The 20623-nt window shown below is 46.0% G+C and overlaps 1 protein-coding gene across 2 annotated transcripts in view; it reads right to left on the bottom strand.

Annotated features, from left to right (window-relative positions):
- Positions 1-1123: 1123 nt before the first annotated feature.
- The window catches only part of LOC149329625 (synaptotagmin-1-like), a 216960-nt gene continuing 197460 nt past the window's right edge, over positions 1124-20623 (bottom strand). For both annotated transcript variants that reach the window (XM_089560364.1, XM_089560365.1), the window contains 3 exons: positions 15605-15718; positions 13851-13965; positions 1124-11824 (listed from right to left, as the gene is read on the bottom strand). In XM_089560364.1, the coding sequence (XP_089416490.1) occupies positions 11478-11824; positions 13851-13965; positions 15605-15718 (576 nt within the window). In that variant the 3' untranslated portion in view covers positions 1124-11477. The remainder of the gene's footprint in view (positions 11825-13850; positions 13966-15604; positions 15719-20623) is intronic.

The following is a 20623-nucleotide window of genomic DNA, read 5'->3' as shown; positions in this document are numbered from 1 at the left end:
CTTGTTTTTTGGCCCGGTCTCAGCAGTGACATCAGTGTATTGTTCAAGGGTTGCCCGACTTGCCACGAGTTTGCTTACAAGCAAGCGCAAGAACCAATGCTGATGCGCCCAGTTCCTCGATGTGCGTGGTATCGCGTTGGTGTTGATATTTTTTCTTTTGGGGGAAGTTCGTGCATCCTGGCATTTGACGCGTTTTCTAACTTCCCAGAAGTCGAGAAACTTGTCGACACTACTGCAAGGACGGCAATCGCTGCACTCAGTGCCATGTTCGCGAGGTATGGCGTACCACTTGAAGTGTGCACCGATAACGGGCCACAATTTGCCAGTCACGAGTTCGCAGCCTTTGCAAGAGCATACGACTTCACTCACGTCACATCCAGCCCCCGCTACCCACAATCCAACGGACTGGCAGAGAAAGGTGTCCAGGTGGTAAAGCGGATCATGAAGAAATGTGAACATTCACAGGAAGACTTCTGGCTAGGTCTGCTGGCCTACCGCTGTACGCCACTGGAGGACGGCCGATCACCTGGGGAACGTTCTTTGCAGGGATATATTTTTTATGGTGCTAGGGCTGCTGGGGCTCAGGAGTGCCACGAACTAGGTATATGGCCCACGCAAGTCCTGAAGACGCACACGGAGGATGGATTCGCCGAAGCCCTACAGTAGAAACGAGTTAGGTTTTCAGGGCCTCTTCAAAACCTGAGTACAACTTACTGAGAGGCGCAGGAAGATGGACACTGGGACACACTTAAACACTGGAACGATGCATTCTGCGTAAAATTTCCATAGGGCAAATCAGTGTTAGATTTTAAATACGATGCAAAGTTGTTTGCCAGCAGCACCATTTCACAGCCCGTACTTGCGCATGGGGACTGATGCGTTGGACAGATGTAAAGCTTACTCATTAAACACTCAGCAATTATCAAAGGCCAAATATGTTACCAGTGAACTGGCTGGAAGCTTAGCAACCCTTTCTGCAGTTCGAATATTAAATCCTTCAGGTTTAACCTTCACCACTGGGGTATTAATATGCGCACACTCTACGCAGCCCTCGGGCGATCTTACATTTTGCCTCCATCGAAATGCATTCGAAGGAGGCACAGTAATCCACAGCACACATTGCTCTGTAACATCCAAGAACATTTCTTTATTACATAGTACGTCCCAAAATAAATCGGCAGAAGTCAATAAATAGCAATCAATATATGTGTATTGTATAATATATATTTATATATGTCCGCAATCGTCTCGTCTCACTTCTACTCCTCCTGAGAAGAATCAGGAAAAAGATCCAGGTACCGCATCGTGTTTCTCCTTGAAACTGTTCACTTGTTTTTTACTTACAGCTCACTGCACAACACTTACACGACACCAAAAAGAAACGCCATCGCGCACAGTCGGTGACAAAATAAACCGTACAGCGCTTACACGGTCATTGACCTTGAAGGGACTCTGAGGACATGTGTCAGAATTTTCTGTGTAGTAAAATTTTATTGTTCGGTATTTTGTACCTATGTAGATGTTTGTTGGGCAGTAAATTACAAGTTTATTGAGCAGAATTTAAAGGGTCACAGTCCAATTATTTCGCCCTAAGGTGTGATTCAGCCACGTGACGCTGGTGATGAAGTCGAATGTACGGAGTACTCCATGAGCGCGGCCAGCAGGAAGATAGTGCTATGATCTAGCCTAACATACCTGCGCCAAAAAGCTTTCCCTGCAACTTCCGCGTGAGAACTCCATGTGACGGTGATGCCCGCCTTTCATTTTGAGGCTTTTTCTGGCTAATAAGAGGTCCTGTTTCAGTAAATGTAGCCTATTTAACGCTGCAACGTGACAATGAATAAATACAAGCTGCACTGTCAGTGTCCCTTTAAGGCAAGAAAACATATGCGCACACTGAGCACAGGAACAAAAGGGTGTCCGTGTGAGTACTCTGGAGTTGGTCATGGAGCTCTGAAGCTGCAATTAACTAATGTCTCCAGAGCTCCAACAACACCGCATGAACCCACCACTCCTACGGAAACAACTTCGGGACATGTTACATTAACGTTGTACTTCTGGCTAAGAAAGAATCTCTCGATGCAGAAGTACCAAACATCAATCTTCACGAGACACTCAAATTGGTGTTGCGAACGACGATCATCAAAAGGAAACCCAATCGCTGCGCGAGTTATTCGAGCCACATTTTGAGCAGCCAAGGTTGTAAACAACACGACTTATGCCAACCTAAACTCAACAATAACTCCGCTTCACTGTCGTTGGCGATCGGTCGCGGTACAGGAGCTGACACAAAGGGTAGCCTAAACCGACGCTTCGGTAGCACCTAGTGCTGCAAAACTCAAGGGCAGAGACGCTTTTGCAGAGCAGGAAATAAAAAAAGGTAAATACAGAGAACCGAAGAATATATACATCTGCGCCACACTCCGTCAAAAACCTAACTTCTAGAGAGAAATAGTAGTAACACCTTTCAGCTTTTACAAATAAGCTGATGCTTTCAAGGTTTTCTTTATCACTCTGAAATTCAAAGTTTATCGCACCTCTTTTTTGTAATGTCCCGAGATATGCCCCACAGAGAGTCGAGTACCTGTACGGTTCAGGATTCATGCGAGGAGATGCCTGCATCCTACCATGTAGGCTCAGTAACTCCGACGCTAGGCCTTCATTAAAATGCCGGACTCATTTTCAAATGAGAGGACATACAACCAGAAGCCTCGCAGATCAAGCGCAGTTAATAAATTTCAGTCATGAGCTCCTCAGTAGCCTCAGTAAGGGCACTAACAATCTCGAAAAGCTCAAAGCAAGTTCATTCGCTAAATTTCAGCAGAACAAGACCAAAAAACGGAAGTCACTGTGAAGTCACGGAAAATAAGTGCCAGAGGTTTCAACTAATCACCTGTTGTCAACAAAACGACACTTCAGTCTGTGATAAAGTTTCCGGTTGGGTTCGGGGAGGTGAGGTCACTCAAGGCTTATCGCTGTCTCTAGCTGCGCAGTGCCAGCTTATTGTACCTACTAGGATTCGTAAACGCGCAGCCAGAACCGGATTTAATGCAGAGGGAGGTTATAGGATAAAGGAAAGTCGAGACATGCGGACAGCCTGTGAGAAGAAACCAAAGCACTCTCGTCTCTACCACTCTGCTTCAACTACCACGACGAATTCTCTGCATATCTGATAGCCAGTATTTGGCACACAATATCATGTCGTTCAAAACCCCCTTACTGACACGCTGAGTTAACTTGACCGCTTATCACGCTTTGATCAGGTTTATTTCGGGACCGACTGTGCAGCGTCACATGTGCAGAAGTTAAAGGCAAAAACGGCTCCAGCATAACACGCACTCGATACATTATGCTTCACCCTGCTTCCAAGAATAAGGACAGATTATGCGACAATCCAATTACGCTATACAGGAGGCATTTCGGAACAAGGTCCTCGGTTATGACATCGCATTTTTACAACCGATACCTGAAACACATTTGTGCAGTGTTTTTACAGCGCAGACTACGTAGTTAAAATATCCAGCCCCGCAACCCCCGACATTTCCTTCACCACATTGCGTGTAACAGGAAAAATATTCGACTCTTCGCTTTTTTAATATCTACTCTCACTTCCCGACTGCCATATGTCGGACCAGCCCTGCAGGTATTGCCCATTGAACTTTGATATATATGTTTTACTGAGTCATAAATGGACATAAGTGCGCAAGGCAGAACATCCGATACATAACGCCTCCCCCACAGACTTCTAAAAGCCATCAGTAGTAAAAAACAATCTCTCCTAGCACTAAATACACCACGTGATGAAGTTACCCGACATTTTCATTTAATTCGACAACACGGATCACGTTGAAGCCCTCTCGCTATTCTATGCGATAAATGAGAAAAAGCCAAGATCTCATCACAAGTAACACCCTGCCACTGCTGTCGCATGGATGGTGGAGTTCGTCAAGAATTCCGAATTATAGCTGTCGTTATAAACGCCGATCTCAAAGCGACAATCGGCAAGATCATCAGCTATGGAGGTTAAACAGTTTTAAACACATTCCTTGTAAATATCTCATTAAAAAAAGTAAACTCTCTTAGACGACTCGTTTTCCAATTCAGAAGCCACGAAGAAATGTACCTGCAATCTACTGCCTTTGCTGTATATACAGAAACCTTTTGCAGTTTCCTACGATCATCACCGTTTTCAAACCACACTGTGGCTAGACACGCCACTAGACTCCGTGTTTACACATGACTACTGATGACAGAAGCGACAAGAACAGCACGCATCATTGCTTAAGCAGAAGCAGAGGGCAGACTCAATGAGCGTGGCGAGATCGGTCTACTGTCCTGTGCAGAGTAGCATGCAAGTTAAAGAGATTGCATGAGTTATACGTTGCGTTTAGCGAAGTCCTAGCTAGAGTGCACATCGATAGAAAGTTTACAGAAAAAGATCGGGTATACAAGTTGCTCACATCGGAAGAATACAAGCTACGAAGTATGACGGTCGGCAGCTATACGTTGCCCACCTTATGCTAATCTTAGAGAATGGAGAGCAGCTCGGAAAACTGCGTTACACATGCAGGCTGAAGGGGTTCAAAGAAGTGGAAATTGCAAACAAGAGTACACTGACGACTGCTAAAAGTAGCCAAGCGGACACTGCAGGCATTTCTACCGAAATACAACAGTAATGCTCATTTAAACACCACCGCGGGGATGATATCAAACATGGAATGGTAGCTCCAAGTAAACTTCTGAAAACTACGTGCTTGTATACATATGCTTATATATATGACGCTGATACAGTCAAGAGTGGCGTGACAGCTTGAACATCACATTGTGAACACAAGATTGCAGGACAAAGTACATGGGTATGAACACAGCCTTGACAGCAATCTGTCCCTCCTTGATATTAGGCAAGTAAAGCTCTAACGAAGGACTAAGGGCGCCATGTTGACTCCTGTAGCTAACTGGCTGATGTCCAATACCTTATACACTGTAAAACCAGAGATAACGATGTAGTTCATTACGCGTTGGCCACGTGTGTAGAATCTAAACAAATACGCAAGAAAAAAGGGAACTGTAATTTGGGTATTTGTAGCAACAAAAACATATTTGCACTAATTAAACATATTGCAACAAATTAAACAATTTTAACTGCTACATTACCCTGAGATAACGATACAGAGCTTTGTTTGCAAAGGACGGTGGAATGGTTGGTCCTAGCTTTCTCTCACCTATAGTTTTGAAATGGGAAGGGGAGAGGGGGCTATCTAAAATACTAAAGCAGCACAAAAACTATGCAAGCACCTGTAATAAAGGTGTTGTAACAGGAATAGCGCACCTGTAACGAAATGTATGCCACCAGCTGTCTGAAAACACAAAAATGGGTAAACTGACGCCATGCAGATTTCAGAGAATGATTTTCTTGATCCTTCAAGGTTTTTATCTTGTGTGAAAAGTGTTTAGAAACAACCACAATGTAATGATCCAAGAAATTATACTGCTCCTATCCATAGACGGCCATGGTAGAAGATAATTATTACTTCTATGCAAATAATTTTTTAAAAAGCTTTTCATCGGTGTTCAGTAAAAGGGTTAAAGTTTTTGCCTCATTAATTTAGGGTGAAGCCCACGGGGAACATAAAACGAATGTCAGCCACACGATGTCATCATGGCGCCCTCAGTTTGCTACCAGCAGTGCAAACGACTGGCTTATAGCGGATGGTGTGGTTGTTGCACAAACCACATGAGATTACTTCATGATATTCACATATATATGAATACTTGCGCGAACAGCACAAAGAAAAGGCTTTTCCTCAACATCTTCAAAGTGTGTATGCAAAACATGACATGATTGTACGATATTAGACAAAGGACTAACAGCCCAGGCCTGAGTACAAAAAAAATTATAGATATTTCGGATGCGATTTTAGTGGCACAGTTCTGACTTCCAAAAAATAAATTGCGCATACAGTTCTGTAGTTGTTATTTACACACACTGCTTTCACATATCAAAGGACACCCAGACACGTTGAGGATAGATGCTGCTGGACAATTTGAGATTACCCGATAAAGGGTACTCTGATCAGAGGGCTTGTGTGCCATCTTTTAAGATGTTTATTATAACGAGACGAGCATGACAGGACATCATTCGCACAAGAACTCACTGCTCTGGATGGAACGAACAGGCTATTTGTGGCGCACATACAACAAGAAAGCCATCAGTTCCACAACGCCACCTTTTAGCAGAACAATGAGGCAACCACCAACATCTCTAGGCATCACAGTGACGTTTGTGACGTCAACAAATCGACAGCCTCTGCAGGCTCCACGGCACAGCATCAACAACCGCGTCTCGGCAAGGTCTAGCGTTCTAAGAAAGGGCTTCTTTGTTTTGCTCTTTATCACAGTGATCGGGTGGAAAACCACACAGTATCCAGATCTTATCAGCCTTTTTAGCGACTCAATACAAACAGCTATTGAAAAGTAATTGAGGACTACACTTTCAGAGACGCTTACAGGTACTCTCAATGTGCAAGCGTTCTACAAGCAGTGTAGCAGCCAATTCTCCTGTCAGAAAGCAAGTATGAAGTCTGTGTCATGAGATGGTACAGGCATATTAAAGAAACGCTAACACCCAGGCACTCTAAACAGGAGGCGCAATGCAACATTCTTGATGTACTGCGCCCAGGTACGGAGCCTCAGTTCATGATTCTTCAGGCATCGCAATATTACCTGCACTGCATTATTCGAAACTAGCGTCTGTATCTGTGCTTTTTTTCTGGGTCCATATGCTTCTCCACTTCATGAACACATTGTCGTTAGGCATGAACAGTGGCGAAATATGCTTGTCGTAATTAGCTCCTACTTAGCGAGATGATGCCTCAAAGCGCCTGTACAGTGTTCAAATTAGCAGCCTTTTTTGGTTGCAACCTTTGGAGCTACCTTTAGGAACAGATACCGTCAATTATCACCAAGCTCTGGCTTACACAATGACTTCGAGGGTAAGTTTTCACCGAGCACCATGTTTCCTTATATGAGGCAGGTAGCTTGAATGCCACATTTGAAAACAAAGCTTCATTTTAAATGAGGCCACAGCAAGCTATACCGGAATTTGTATTTTAAATGTCGTGCGAACGCAGAAAACCAGACTAGAAGGCAGTTAAGGACTTTTACCTATGCTCCCTATCCCAAAAGGGTGTAATGCAAAACTGCGTGAAAATACACCTTCCTAATATTTTTTTCCTTTTAAGCCATAAACACTGTGCTTGAATAAGCTGTACATAAACCAGAAAATAGCTTTTCGGCACCACGTTTCTTGACACAAGGACTGCCACAGTGGCTCGAACACATTGTGGATCAAGAGCACCTTGTAGTGGGCCTGCCCCTTAAGAGGCCGGCATTCTATAGTTCCGCCCAGCATGCTAATGCTAAGCCTAATCTCTAATAAGAATAATCAAAGTATGCGGAGATGTTACCAGACTCTATTGATTGCGCCTAAATATCAATGTAGCAGTGGTTATGACAAGCCTGCGACTCTTACTTCAGTTTTTCTGAGCCTTGTGCCTCAGAGTAACGCCCCGAAGTTTTCTGAGAACAAGCCAACCACACATTTCTAACGACCTTTCACAAAACATCAAGTGCTGTTACAACATTCGAATAACTGCAGACATTTATCAGTGAACAAGATTAACAGTCTCTTCTAAGATCAGTAAACATTGGCTGACACATTTGTATATACAAAGCTTTTGCTTACTTTTTACACCCAGGTTTCAAAGTGAACAAATCGCCGTTTAAGTAAACAAATGCAATCCTAAAGTGCATCCTTCAAAACTGCTAAATCTGCTGTACTAGGAAGAGGATTAACTGAAGACAAGAGCTAAAGTAGCGTTGAAAACGTAATTGTGTTCCCCAACCCTATATCGGTATGGTCTCTAGAGACAAGCTTATTTTGAGACATTACCGAACGTACTGTTCAGAAAAGTTCGCAAACTGGCCCTGCCTGGCTATTCAGGAATTCCTGTCACAGCCATTCTTCAGGCCATCGCTTCAACAAAGGTTTCTTACACGTTCACAGCAGGAGTGCATCATTCAACAAGTGTGGGACGAACAATGCAAGCATAAATCATGTAAGCGGTGCACATAACAAATAGCAAAAACAACTGTACAGTGCCGGTTTACGTTGCGAAAACCGGCGCAAGGAACTTCAAATGTGCACACACCAGTAACACAGTTTGACACCGCAACCAAACAGCAACATTTGTGGAATGTCACAGGACATGTTTTTGGTGTGTACAAATAAAACTCAGCCTACACATGAACATAGGAAAACATATTCCCAATAATTTTCTTCATAATTATGCATTAATTTTTTTCAACAACGTTGGAAATTTTGATACAGAATTGTGCATTCAGGCGAGAAGTTCAGGACGGTGATACAAAGCAGGGCTCGAGTTCTTTGCTTAAAACAACTCTAAAACGCCGTCCCGAAGAGTTGCCGTGTTTTTTGGTAATGAACCTGCATTCCTTCACACACGCTGGCTAGCTTGCTAGAAGCTACACAAGCAAGAACTGACATTGAAGCACATGCGATGTCCTCTACGCTATGCTCATCAAGCGTAACCATGCTATGTACTTTTTCTCTTATCGACATGTGGCCAGCTGACACACTACATATCGAACAGCTCCAAAAAAGTCGCACTAAATAGAAGCCACAAAGGCTGACAAAGTGGTTCAGAATAAAAATGACTCTAAACATCTGAGAAGGAGGTTCTGGGACACTTCACATTTGTGTAAAACAAATGCATGCTGGCGTAAGAGCGCAAAAGCATACATACTTAATTCTATCGAGAGCAATCTGGATAACCGCATTTTAAGGAACTGGCGCTACGGAATAAGCACAGCAGTCATGGCTGAAAGAGCCTCCACAAAGTTTTAACCATGTCTGATGGCACCTAATAAAGTAATAGATATGTCTTAAAATGATGCTTACAGTGAAGGCTAAGGTGAGCACCAAAAATATATCTGATGGCTTTAAGAGGAGCTGTGCTATTGACGGCATCTACATCATAGGCCATAAAAAGAGAAAGGATAATTCGATTAGTGTCGCCTTCTAGGGGAAGTGGGGAAAAGGCATAGCTAAAAGCACAGGGAAATGAGAGACACTAATCGTTGGTCTCTCTAAACGTCTCACTTTGTCTTTGTTGTGCTACCTCATGAACACCCTTCCCCACACATCGAGGGCTGCCTTAGACAAGTGGCGAGCATGTGTTTCTGGATGTGCCTACTACCACTTTCTAACACAACTTGGAGCAAGTGTCTAGTTCGTAAGGTCTAGCACGGCGAACAACATACGACCAAGAAATGCAACTATATTTTACTCTTTGTGTATGGGAACGAGAAATCAGTGAACTAAAATTACGGCAATTTCTTACTGCAGGGTAATAGGATTGCTTGAGTGCCCCACATCTAATCCTAGCTCTTTTCAGAAAGGAGCATAACTAATGCTTCTCAAATTAATTTTGATCCGTGTGTATTTCTAGAACCAAACTGTTATGATGGCCAGCGCAGCAAGTGGGAAATCTGTGCTTCTTATGTGTGGAGGGAGCAAACATCTTAAGGTGACTCTTCTCGCGTGCTGTGTACAAGAGCCGAAATGAGGACACAATAGATAAGCAGCTAAATCTCGTTTTTAACAGGTAACCTACACTTGCGCTACAATAGCCTCAAAAGCATAGAAAATTTCAAGTTATTATCCGACTAACATTCACAAGGAAAACTCAGCACACGAGATAAACATGCTCTTCAATGACTGCGCGACATTGTTCACAGTAAAGATTATGCTCTTAGAAACACCCTGAAGTCATCCTCTGAGAGAAAACCGATTATTAGTGAGCAGTTGAAGACTTCATCTGCCTGCATGTTTTAAGAATATTTGTTTGCAACGGTATGCCAGACATAACCTTGATGTTGCTTCTTTTCTGACATTGACACAATCTTCTGCTCCCACTAGTCATGTCATGCGATACATGTTTAGTTGTGCGAGGTACGAAGGTCACAGTTAAAATTTTGTAGCTCATTTAGCCTTGAGGAAATGTCTTATCAATGGCGAAACTAATGAGAGAAGCATAAAATGCTGTGGGAAAAGAATGCCATTGGTGAAGGTAGGTGTGTGGCTATTTATTTTTTCCTTAATCGTAAACAAGGTGATCGACAAGATTTCTCGGCTGGTCAAGGTTCCTGGCATTTCGAAACCATAAATACTTTGACCGGAATTCAAGAGGACAATTTATTCTTACTGACGGAAACAGGCACAACTTGGCAGGATTACCAAAATCAGAAAGCAAAATACAACAACTTTCTCTCAATTACAATCCCTGTCACGCAACCCCAAGGTAAATTGATGAAAACGAAAACAGGCAGTTAGGTTACTCACTGAGAAAGATTCTCACCGAAAAGACAACAGAACTTGACTTCAAGATTGTCCAAACGTTTTGTCTATGATCACAACACACATGTGGAGGTATAGCAGCAAAAGCATTCAAAATCAATCAATTGAAGCCAGCAGTGTATACCATATTAAAGACTGCAAGGTGTAATTTTTTCTAACAGCGAGAATAAAGGAAGGAAATTTAGAATTAAACTATGAAACCATGCACTGGCTTGCGACATGGAATAAAAAATGCCAGAGAGAGGATAAAATTCATTTCTGCAGGAAAGTGGTGTTAGGAGACATGGTGAATGCAAAAGTGCTCTGTTTCACAACTTGAAACCGCATCTGGAAACATTCCTAGGGTATAACATGGTGAAACGAACAGCACGTGAATGCTTCACATTGCCCAGAATTACACACATGTGAATTCCTCATTTTTTCGCGCTCCTCTTTCGAGCCCCTGCAATCAACTCACGTGCATTTCTTTGGCAGCACGGGGGAGGTCAGAAGGAGCTCGGCTCTGCAACATATCGCAAAGGGACGGCTTCACCAAGTTTAGTAAGCTGATATTCTTTGGCTTCCATGCACACTTCTACTTCAGCATGCCGCGCTGGTATACACTGCCGTACCAGTGTGGAAGCACTGACACTGAATGGCAGCGTGCCCAGGAGCCATGCCTCTGGAGGGTCGAAATAACGCCACCATAATACAAAGGTCCTTGCTGGTCATTCCGACGCCCACACTAGTTAATTCGACAACGATTACCATGTTGCTGCTTTGAAATACCACGCTGGTATGCTGCGGCATACCGCGCGGAAGCAGTGTCGCCGATTGGCAGCGCCGCTTTGGAACGGCAATCTCTCTGGACATCGAAATAACACCATAACAATGTGACGTCCTTTGTTATTTCAACGTCATTCGACATCGAAATAACACTTCAATAATATCGACGTCCATGGCTGGTATTATGATGTGGGTGGCAGTTATTGCGACGTCCACAGGGACCGGGTTACGACAGGAGAGGCCTCGGGAAGGAGTTGTCGGCGTTCCCCCCACTTCACCGGAGCGTGTGCCACTGGGTGACCTGCTTGCGCGGGCTCTGTTTCATGGCGTTCCAGTGGTGGAGCACGCTGCCGCGGCCGCAGGCCCCCACGACTACCTTGCCCACGTGCTGCTGCGGGGCTCCGGCCACGGGCGTGGTGGGCGAGTCCGGCGAGGAGACGGTCTGCGTGGGGTCCCGGTGGCTGACGACCACCAGGAACACGACGTTGTCCAGCTCGGCCTGGGGCACGTCGAAGGTGAGTGACTCGTTGTAGACGGGGCACAGGGTGGAGTGCTGAGCGGCCGTTTTCTTCTTCTTGCGCAGCTTGCCACTATGGAAGAGCAGCACGCGGACGCAGGGATCTGCGAGCAAGGAGAACACGGGTACGTCACACACGTGAATACACCCTCACTCTGCTCCACTATTCAGGATTTGATTTTAATGGCCGCAAAGAAGAGTTACCAATATAAAGCCATTACTAACATGTTCAATCTCCACACGGTGCAGGCAAGACCCATTTCTTGAAGAGTTTAACCGTGAAAAATTCAAGCATCAGGCCAGGAAAAAGCTTGAACTGATTGGAAAATTCGAAAACTGGTGGGCATCCGGCAGCTTATTAGCCATGTGCTGCCTCTACAGCCACGAGCCCTAAGACGCATTAATTTATCATTATGCCAGGGATTCACCTAAAAGTAACCACACATCGCAGAGGCAATACATATTATCACGAGGCAGTATTCAGGTTGAGTGTCAAAAGTGATTGACAAGGCCTGAGATGAACCTGCAAAAAAATGCTGCCTCCTCTTGGTTTCGTTCCGACGACGAAGCCTGCTTTCTTTCAGTCTCTCCGACTCACTTTCCATATTTGCCAACGAATCCCATCGAGCCGCCCCTTCAATATATACGATGCAACGCCGGCTCCTCCTCTGTTGTTGCAACGCGATTTCACCAGCTCCTTCTGTGACGTCATGCCAGATGGCGCGGCGAGCGGCGCTGACAGCTGCGGCGGTTGCTAGGCAACGGCTCAGCTCGCGGTGTGGCCACCGGCCACAGCGAAACGGCGAGAATACAGCCAATGTAGCTCTCGCTAAAAAACTTCTCAACGGTCGCTATATACGAGGGAAGTCCTGCAAAACATAGCGCGTTGTTCTCGCAGCCCTTCACAGCTTTAAACCTGCATCCACGACAGCACTTTGGAATCACGTGATTGTTCTCCTACCTGCCCCAATAGAAAACTTCTGGTTTTACTGGCTGAATCAGAATGTCTAATGTATGACCCGTGAATCAGGTACATGTAGCTAATAGCAGGTCCGAGCAGCTTTGGAGAAAGAGGAGGGGAACCGATGATGTCACCGTCATGTATCCGTGCTATCAATGGCTACTTAATTAGCTCGAATTTGGTGGTTTCTTTTGCGACGCTATGTAATCTTGTTAAAGCATAGCCCCCAGAACGCTTCTGAAGACGAGTCCTCAGGTAAAGCTCTGATAAATGTACAATTTATGCAGTAACCAATGCGTTTGCAGATTTAAGACTTACAGCAGCCGGTCCAGGACAGGGATAATTAGAGAGCCCTGGAAGAGGCATTTGTCGTGCAGTGGACTACATGGTGATAATGATAGTGACTAATCATTCAGATACATCACTTTGGCAACGATTCGGCATTGAATATAATGCACGCAAAATACCGAGCTGGCAGAAATAATCCTATCAAAACAAATACAGGCTCCCACGACACGGTATTTGCTGAACATCAGTCAAAGCTACTACACAATAGACAATGAAATGGGTCATTTGGAAGTGCCTTGAACGGCTTCGAAGACTGAAATCATTTGCACTTATTTCGCAGCCCATTTTCCCCTGGCCTGATGCTCGACTTCTTTGGGCTGAAATGTTTGAAAAACGGGTCTAGGACCCTATGTTGCAGACGAAGAATATGCGGCATCATGGCGCTCTTTGGCGAAAGCTGCCCTTCCCCAATTAAAATTCGTCACCTTCGTATTTCGTAAATCAGTAAAAGTACAACCTTGAATTTCTAAAAGATATTAATCTGCTCCTACCAGAGGAGCCGCAAACAACTCAGCAACCCAGATGGCAGACTTTTGGTAGCTGCAACCAAGCAAAGTCAATGCGTTTTCCATTCCGCCTACATGCTTCCCGACTAATAATTCAGCGGTGATGAGATTCACAATTTCGCTAGGATCATCGTTTTGTGAACTTTGACAGAGCCAGAAGGTGATAATGAAACAAGGTAGACCTTTTTATCAAAAAGAGAATTAAACTTTAATGTGGAAAACAGCCATTAACCAACTGTCTCAACAATCCCCCCTATTGCAGTTACACATCATTAGAAATGAAAGCAACTATGGAAAGAATGCGATTGTGCTTACAGAATGATTCGAGGTTGTTCATGGGCGACGTGAGGTTGCTGGCCTTCATTATGCTGAAGGTGAGCCTCTCAGCTGTAGGCAGGTAGCTCAACCCGAAGAGGATCTCGCCCTTGTACTGCGAAAGAAGCAAGAAACAGCACTGTAGCAGTACCGTTGACGGTCGAAAAAGAATAGATGATGTCATACTACAGTCAGATACAACTTAAGTCTGCAGTGAACCTCTGCCCACATTCAGCCTCCGCACACAGAATTCTTCCACGACGGAAAGATAAGAAGGTCTCACCCTTGTACTGCACAAGAAACAAGAAACAGCACTGTAGCAGTACCGTTGAAGGTCAAAAAAGAGTAGATAATGTCATCCTATAGTCAGATACAACTTAAGACTGCAGTGAAGCTCTGCCCACATTCAGCCTCCGCACACAGAATTCTTCCACGACGAAAAGTAAAAGGATCTCACCCTTGTACTGCGCAAGAAACAAGAAACAGCACTGTAGCAGTACCGCTGAAGGTCAAAAAAGAGTAGATAATGTCATACTACAGTCAGACACAACTTAAGACTGCAGTGAATCTCTGCCCACATTCAGCCTCCGCACACAGAATTCTTCCACGACGAAAAAGTAGTCCGATGCCTAAACGTTTCTTGTTAACTAAACAAGAAGCTAATCGCAAGAAAAAAGTTGTGAGTTCTAGAATTTTGATACGTGGATTCTTTGATATAGTCAAACACTAAAAAGCTGATTTCGTTTGCAGTTGCGTTTGCCCAGTGGGGTAATACAGGACGCCGCGGACCGAGGCCCAGTGTTAGCAACTGCTGTTTTTTTAAGTTGTATAAGTTGTATCCTACTATAAAAACATATCATAAGAAGTAGGCTCGGAAGATGCATATTATCCTCCGGAGGAGGTGTGCTAGTAAAACTTCATTGAGATTTATCTTATATGTGATTGGGTGAGTGGGGCGTTCCCGTAGGACATTGGAGAAGGTGAGTGGGACCATTGCGCAGGAACGTGATCGTCCGATCGTGTTCCTACGCGAGTGCCACGTAGGATAACGATCGAACGATCATGTTCCCACGTGATACTCGCGGTAATACAGGACGTACTACGTCCACCGCTATGGACGAGGTCGGCGCTGGTGAACACTCTCAAGGTTTGGTTACAGTACACATAAATACTCCCAAAGCAGAAGATTGAACGTCGCCGTAGCTCGATTGGTATAGCACTGCACACAAAATGCGAAGGTCGTGGGTTCGGCCCCCACCGGTGGCATGCGGTTGCTTTTTCGTTTTCTTTCTAATCTATTACCTTTAAAATAACTACCGTCTTAATCTCTTATTGCCGAACACCACAAATTAAAAACAACCTCCGCCATGCTCCTTGGTTTGGCAACTGTAGGCGTCCGTCAAGTCTGTCATAACAAGCCCCTCTTCCTTTCCCTTGCCTGCTCAATGTTTTTCATTCGTCAATCACAAAACAAGTGGCGTTACTAGCATTATGACGTGTAAAAATCCATATTCACCTTCCCAATGGGCGCTGAAATTCCCCTCGACGTCTAGAGCACGTTGAGAACGTCTATGGGACGTCCAAGGGAGTTTCAGCGTCTGTTGGGTTGTCACCACTGGCTATGGGTCCCATTGTGTCCAAAGCAACCAACTCTCCCAACTGGCTGATCCATGCTTGCTCTGCTCCTTACGCGGTGCCTTGAGGCGCTACAACGTTCACTTGCTGTGTCTATACTATATACATGTCAGGCTTACCTGCTTGGGTTCCTTAAGCTCCAGCTCCAGCATATGGTCTGAGGGGTCCTCCACCAGCCTTTCGACTTCCTTGAGAGGAACAATCACCTCGCCCACTTCGGTGTCGTTCGAGCACTGCGACAGAGAAATAAAAATTGGAGACGACACTCAAGCTCCACATTAAGGGCATAGCGCGGGCATAAGTCGAATTTCGATGAAGGCGAAATTCTAGGGGCCCGCGTACTGTGCGCTGTCAGTGCACGTTAAAGAACCCCAGGTGGTCTAAATTTCCGGAGCCCTCCACTACGGCGTCTCTCATAGCCTGAGTCGCTTTGGAACGTTCCATAAATCATAAACCAGCTTAAGAGAACAAAACACGACCGAAAGGGCGGAAACGACAGAGACCGGATCAACCGCAAAAACCCGTACCGAAGAAATTTTCATAATAGACGTGTTCATTTTGGCGTAACATGCGGCATAACAACTCTAGCTCATCGCCACGTTTTGCTTTCATTTGAGATGCTCTTTATAAGGCCTCAACAGCCTGCTGAAACGAATGCAACTCGTGGCCCTACGTAACTGCTCACGGTGAAATAGAAATGAAGGCGGAGAACGCTTCTTCTCCAACAAGTTCATTGCTGTTAAAAAATTGGCGAGGGCTTAGCTTTGGTTAAGCCTGGTAGGTTGCGAAAGCAAAAGCGCAGCGCCTCCAACAGAAGGAACGCAGTGCGCCGCGTCTACATGTCACGCGTGGCTACTGGCCGCCGCTGCGCGACGACTCGACTTGGTAGCCCATCTCTCAGCCTGGTATGACGTCAGAGGTCATTCTAAAGGTCAAACGTGGCTACCGGCCGCCGCTACGCGAAAGGCCGTTCATGAGCGTAGTATTGCTTTGGCAATAAAAATTATCCGCCAAAACTGCCTATTTGTTCGACATTTAGAGTGTTAGCTACGGGAGCTTTAAGTATTTACATCAGTGTGCTCAGCAAACGTAGAGAAGAAATGCAAACATCCGCGGATATTTCCTTTCAGGTAAATTGGTAGATGGGTAAATTGGTTTTTGGTTTGGTTTGGTTTATTGGGGTTTAACGTTCCAAAGCGACTGAGGCTATGAGAGACGCCGTAGTGGAGGGCTCCGGAAATTTAGACCACCTGGGGTTTTTTAACGTGCACTGACATCGCACAGTACACGGGCCTCTAGAATTTCGCCTCCATCGAAATTCAGCCGCCGCGGCCGGGATCGAACCCGCGTCTTTCGGGCCAGCAGCCGAGCGCCATAACCACTCAGCCACCGCGGCGGGGCTAAATTGGTTTTTGAGGAAAGGAAATGGCGCAGTATCTGTTTCACACATCTCGGCGGACACCTGAATCGCGCCGTAAGGGAAGGGAGGAAGGAAAGAAGAACGAGAGAAAGAGGTGCCATAGAAGGGTCTCCGCATTAATTTTGACCACATAGGGATTTTTCACATGCACTGACAACGCACAGCACACGGGCGCCTTTAGCGTTCTGCCTCCATCGAAACGCGGCCGCCGCGGTCGGGTTCGCACCTGAGTACTCCGGCTCGGTAGATGAGCGCCTAAACCACTGAGCCATCGCGGCGGGTATTTCTTTCAGGAAACATTGCTAAACCCGCCGCAGTGGCTCAGTGGTAAGGCGCTCGTCTGCCGAGCCGGAGGACCCGGGTTCGAACCCGACCGCGGCGGCCGCGTTTCGATGGAGGCGAAACGCAAGAAGCGCCCCTGTGCTATGCGATGTCAGTGCATGTTAAAGATCCCCAGGTGGTCGAAATTATTCCGGAGACCTCCACTACGGCACCTCTTTCTCTCTTTCTTCTTTCACTCCTACCTTCCTCCCTTCCCTTACGGCGCGGTTCAGGTGTCCGCCGAGATATGTGAGACAGATACTGCGCCATTTCCTTTCCTCAAAAGCAATTTACTAAACATTTCTAAGGCACGAATAGCGCCGTCTACCTCATGGATTTTTCACTACTATTGCGATCGACCACCCACTTCGAATTATATGTTATATTTCCTCGTTAATATTTTATAAACGTATGCATTACAACACGGCAAATGGTTTGACATCATCCAGAACCTCCCGCGACAAACGGTTCGGCCGCAATGGTCGCCTGAAAGTCCTCCGAATGCACTGTTTTGGGGCGGAAAGGTGGTCTTTGCGAATCCCTTACACATTTTGGGCTTCATCTAAATTGGTAATTTTATCCTCAGGAACATATCAACACACGACTTCACAGGTATCAACTGAAGCGCTCACACCCACTGCTGCTATGTGATATACAGTGCGGTCACTGCTGAAATATTAAGGGGTGCGCTTTATTGGCCTAAAGCGCGGAGAGGCGAAAGCCTTAAGCGCGGTGTTGCTGCTGGTGTCACTGATGTGTGGTTACGATGTTAAGCTTCGCCTCTGAGTGTGGAACGCGATATCGTCTTGCAACACTGCCAGGGAGTCCAAAGAACGCAATCGCCCGTTCGGCTCTATATCTTGCTCGTCGGTAAATTAGTTTTTGAGTAAAGGAAACGTGTCTGTCTCGCATACCTCGGTGGACACCTGAACCTCACCTTAAAGGAAGTGAGGAAGATGGGAGTGAACGAAGACACTGTATACACCAGACGCGCCTTTGTTCATTCCAAACCATCGAGCTGGCATAGCGGAGTGGTTACCGAGCTCGTCTCCCACTCCGGAGACCCTGGTTCGATTCCCGAACTCGACCGAATTCCTTCTCAGTTTTATTTATTTATCTGGTCTGACTAGAAAGCTTAATTAGGCTAACTGGTTAATTAAGCAATGAACTAAACTCAGTCTCGCTTAGTTGCAGCATCACTCTACTATCCCTTCAATTGGTTGCATGGTTACTAGCCAAAGTACAAATGGCCCCGTTTAAAATTCGCGCACTGTGACCTCACGACCATTTCGACCAATTGAAAAATCAGGGGGGCGCTTTGTTGACCTAAAGTGCGGTAAGGCGAAAGCCTTAAGTGCAGTGTTGCTGCTTGTGTCACTGATGTGTGATTAAGATGTTAAACTTGGCTTCTAAGAGTGGAACGCGACAGCGTCTTGCAACGCTGCCAGGGAGTCCACAGAACGCCATCGCCCGTTCGGCTCTACGCCTTAGTCGTCCGTAAATTGGTTTTTGAGGAAAGGAAATGTATCCGTCTCGCATATCTCGGTAGACATCTGAACCTCGCCGTAACGGGAAGGGAGGAAGACGGGAGTGAACGAAGACACCCTATTCACTGGACGCGCCTTTGTTCATTCCAAACCATGGAGCTGGCATGGCGGAGTGGTTAGAGCGCTCGTCTCGCACTCCGGAGACCCTGGTTCGATTCCCCAACTCGACAATTTTTCATGCTCGGTTTATTTATTTATCTTTTCCGACCAGAAAGGTTAATTAGTCTAATTGGTTAATTAGGCAATTAACTAAACTCAGTACCACTTAATTGGAGCATCACTATAGGATCCCTTTAATTGGCTGCATGGTTACCAGCCAAAGTACAATTGGCCCCGTTTGAAATTCGTGCACTGTGACGTCACGGCCATATTGACCAATTGAAAAGCGTGTCATTTCTGTCGACAACTACTCCTTACAACGATGAGGCGTTAAACACTTCCGTCTCAATATCTTAGTCAATTTGACCTTAACTGCATACACAGGCATCCTTCACAAACGCTCCAGAAGCAGAGCTAACGCTCCCGTTGAATAAAATTCTGCGACGGCGAATCCCAGAGACGTAGTACCTACGGCGAATAACGCTGAACCTACCAACATACCATACTTCCGCTCTACCCTGCAGAACGTGCTGCAGAGCGCTCGTTGAAGCAAAAGCGCGCTCTGAATTTCTTTTTAATTTTATTTCCAGCAATTATGAGCGCTAATATTTGCATTCCATTCTGCAGGTTGCGTAGACCTTTTAAACAAAACCTCGTGATTGACGCAAAACGGGGCGATAAACGAGGTCACTGCTAGGAGCTCTGAAGAGCCGAACTCCCAAAAGTAGCCGCGAAAGGAGGTTCTTCAGTTGTACTTTCCGCAGCGTTTGCCGTGTCCACCCTTGTGCTGAGTCGCGAAACCGTGCTCCCGAGCATACGTACGCATTCCCTAAGACGTGCATGATATACGCTTGCATTGGTTCTGTTTATGGTTTGATTTATGGTGGTTATGGTCCCAAAGCGACTCAGGCTATGAGGGACGCCGTAGTGAAGGGTTCTGGAAATATCGACCACGTCAGGTTCATTACCCTGCACTGACATCGCGCAGCAAAGCGGCCTCTAGAATATGGTTTGGTTTGGTTTATGGGGTTTAACGTCCCAAAGCGACTGAGACTATGAGAGACGCCGTAGTGGAGGGCTCCGGAAATTTCGACCACCTGGGGTTCTTTAACGTGCACTGACATCGCACAGTACACGGGCCTCTAGAATTTCTCCTCCAAAGAAATTCCAGCCGCCGCGGCCGGGATCGAACCCGCGTCTTTCGGGTCAACAGCCGAGCACCATAACCGCTTAGCCACCGCGGCGGCTACCTCTAGAATATCGCCTCCATCGAAATTCCACCGCCGTTGCCGTGATAAAAATTGGCAACTTGGTTTTTCAGGAAAGGAAGGAAATGGTGCAGTATCTGTCTCACATGTCTCGGTGGACAACTGAACCGCGCCGTAAGAGATGGGAGGGAGATGGGAGTGAATGAAGCAAGAGAGGAAGAGGTGCCGTAGTGGTCGGCTCCGGAATAATTTCGACCACTTCGACCACCTGGGGATCTTTAAAGTGCGCCGCCGTGGTGGTTCAGTGGTTACGGCGCTCGGCTGCTGACCCGAAAGACGCGGGTTCGATCCCGGCCGCGGCGGTGGAATTTCTATGGAGGCGAAATTCTAGAGGTCCGTCTACTGTGCGATGTCAGTGCACGTTAAAGAACCCCAGGTGGTCGCAATTTCCGGAGCTCTTCACTACGGCGTCTCTCATAGCCTTAGTTGCTTTGGGACGTTAATCCCCATAAACCATAAACCATCTTGCACTGACATCGCACA

The sequence above is a fragment of the Amblyomma mixtum genome, chromosome 9 (assembly GCF_055824585.1).
Source record: "Amblyomma mixtum isolate Tamu chromosome 9, ASM5582458v1, whole genome shotgun sequence".
Taxonomy (NCBI): Eukaryota; Metazoa; Arthropoda; class Arachnida; order Ixodida; family Ixodidae; genus Amblyomma; species Amblyomma mixtum.
This window is presented reverse-complemented; position numbering and strand designations above follow the sequence as displayed.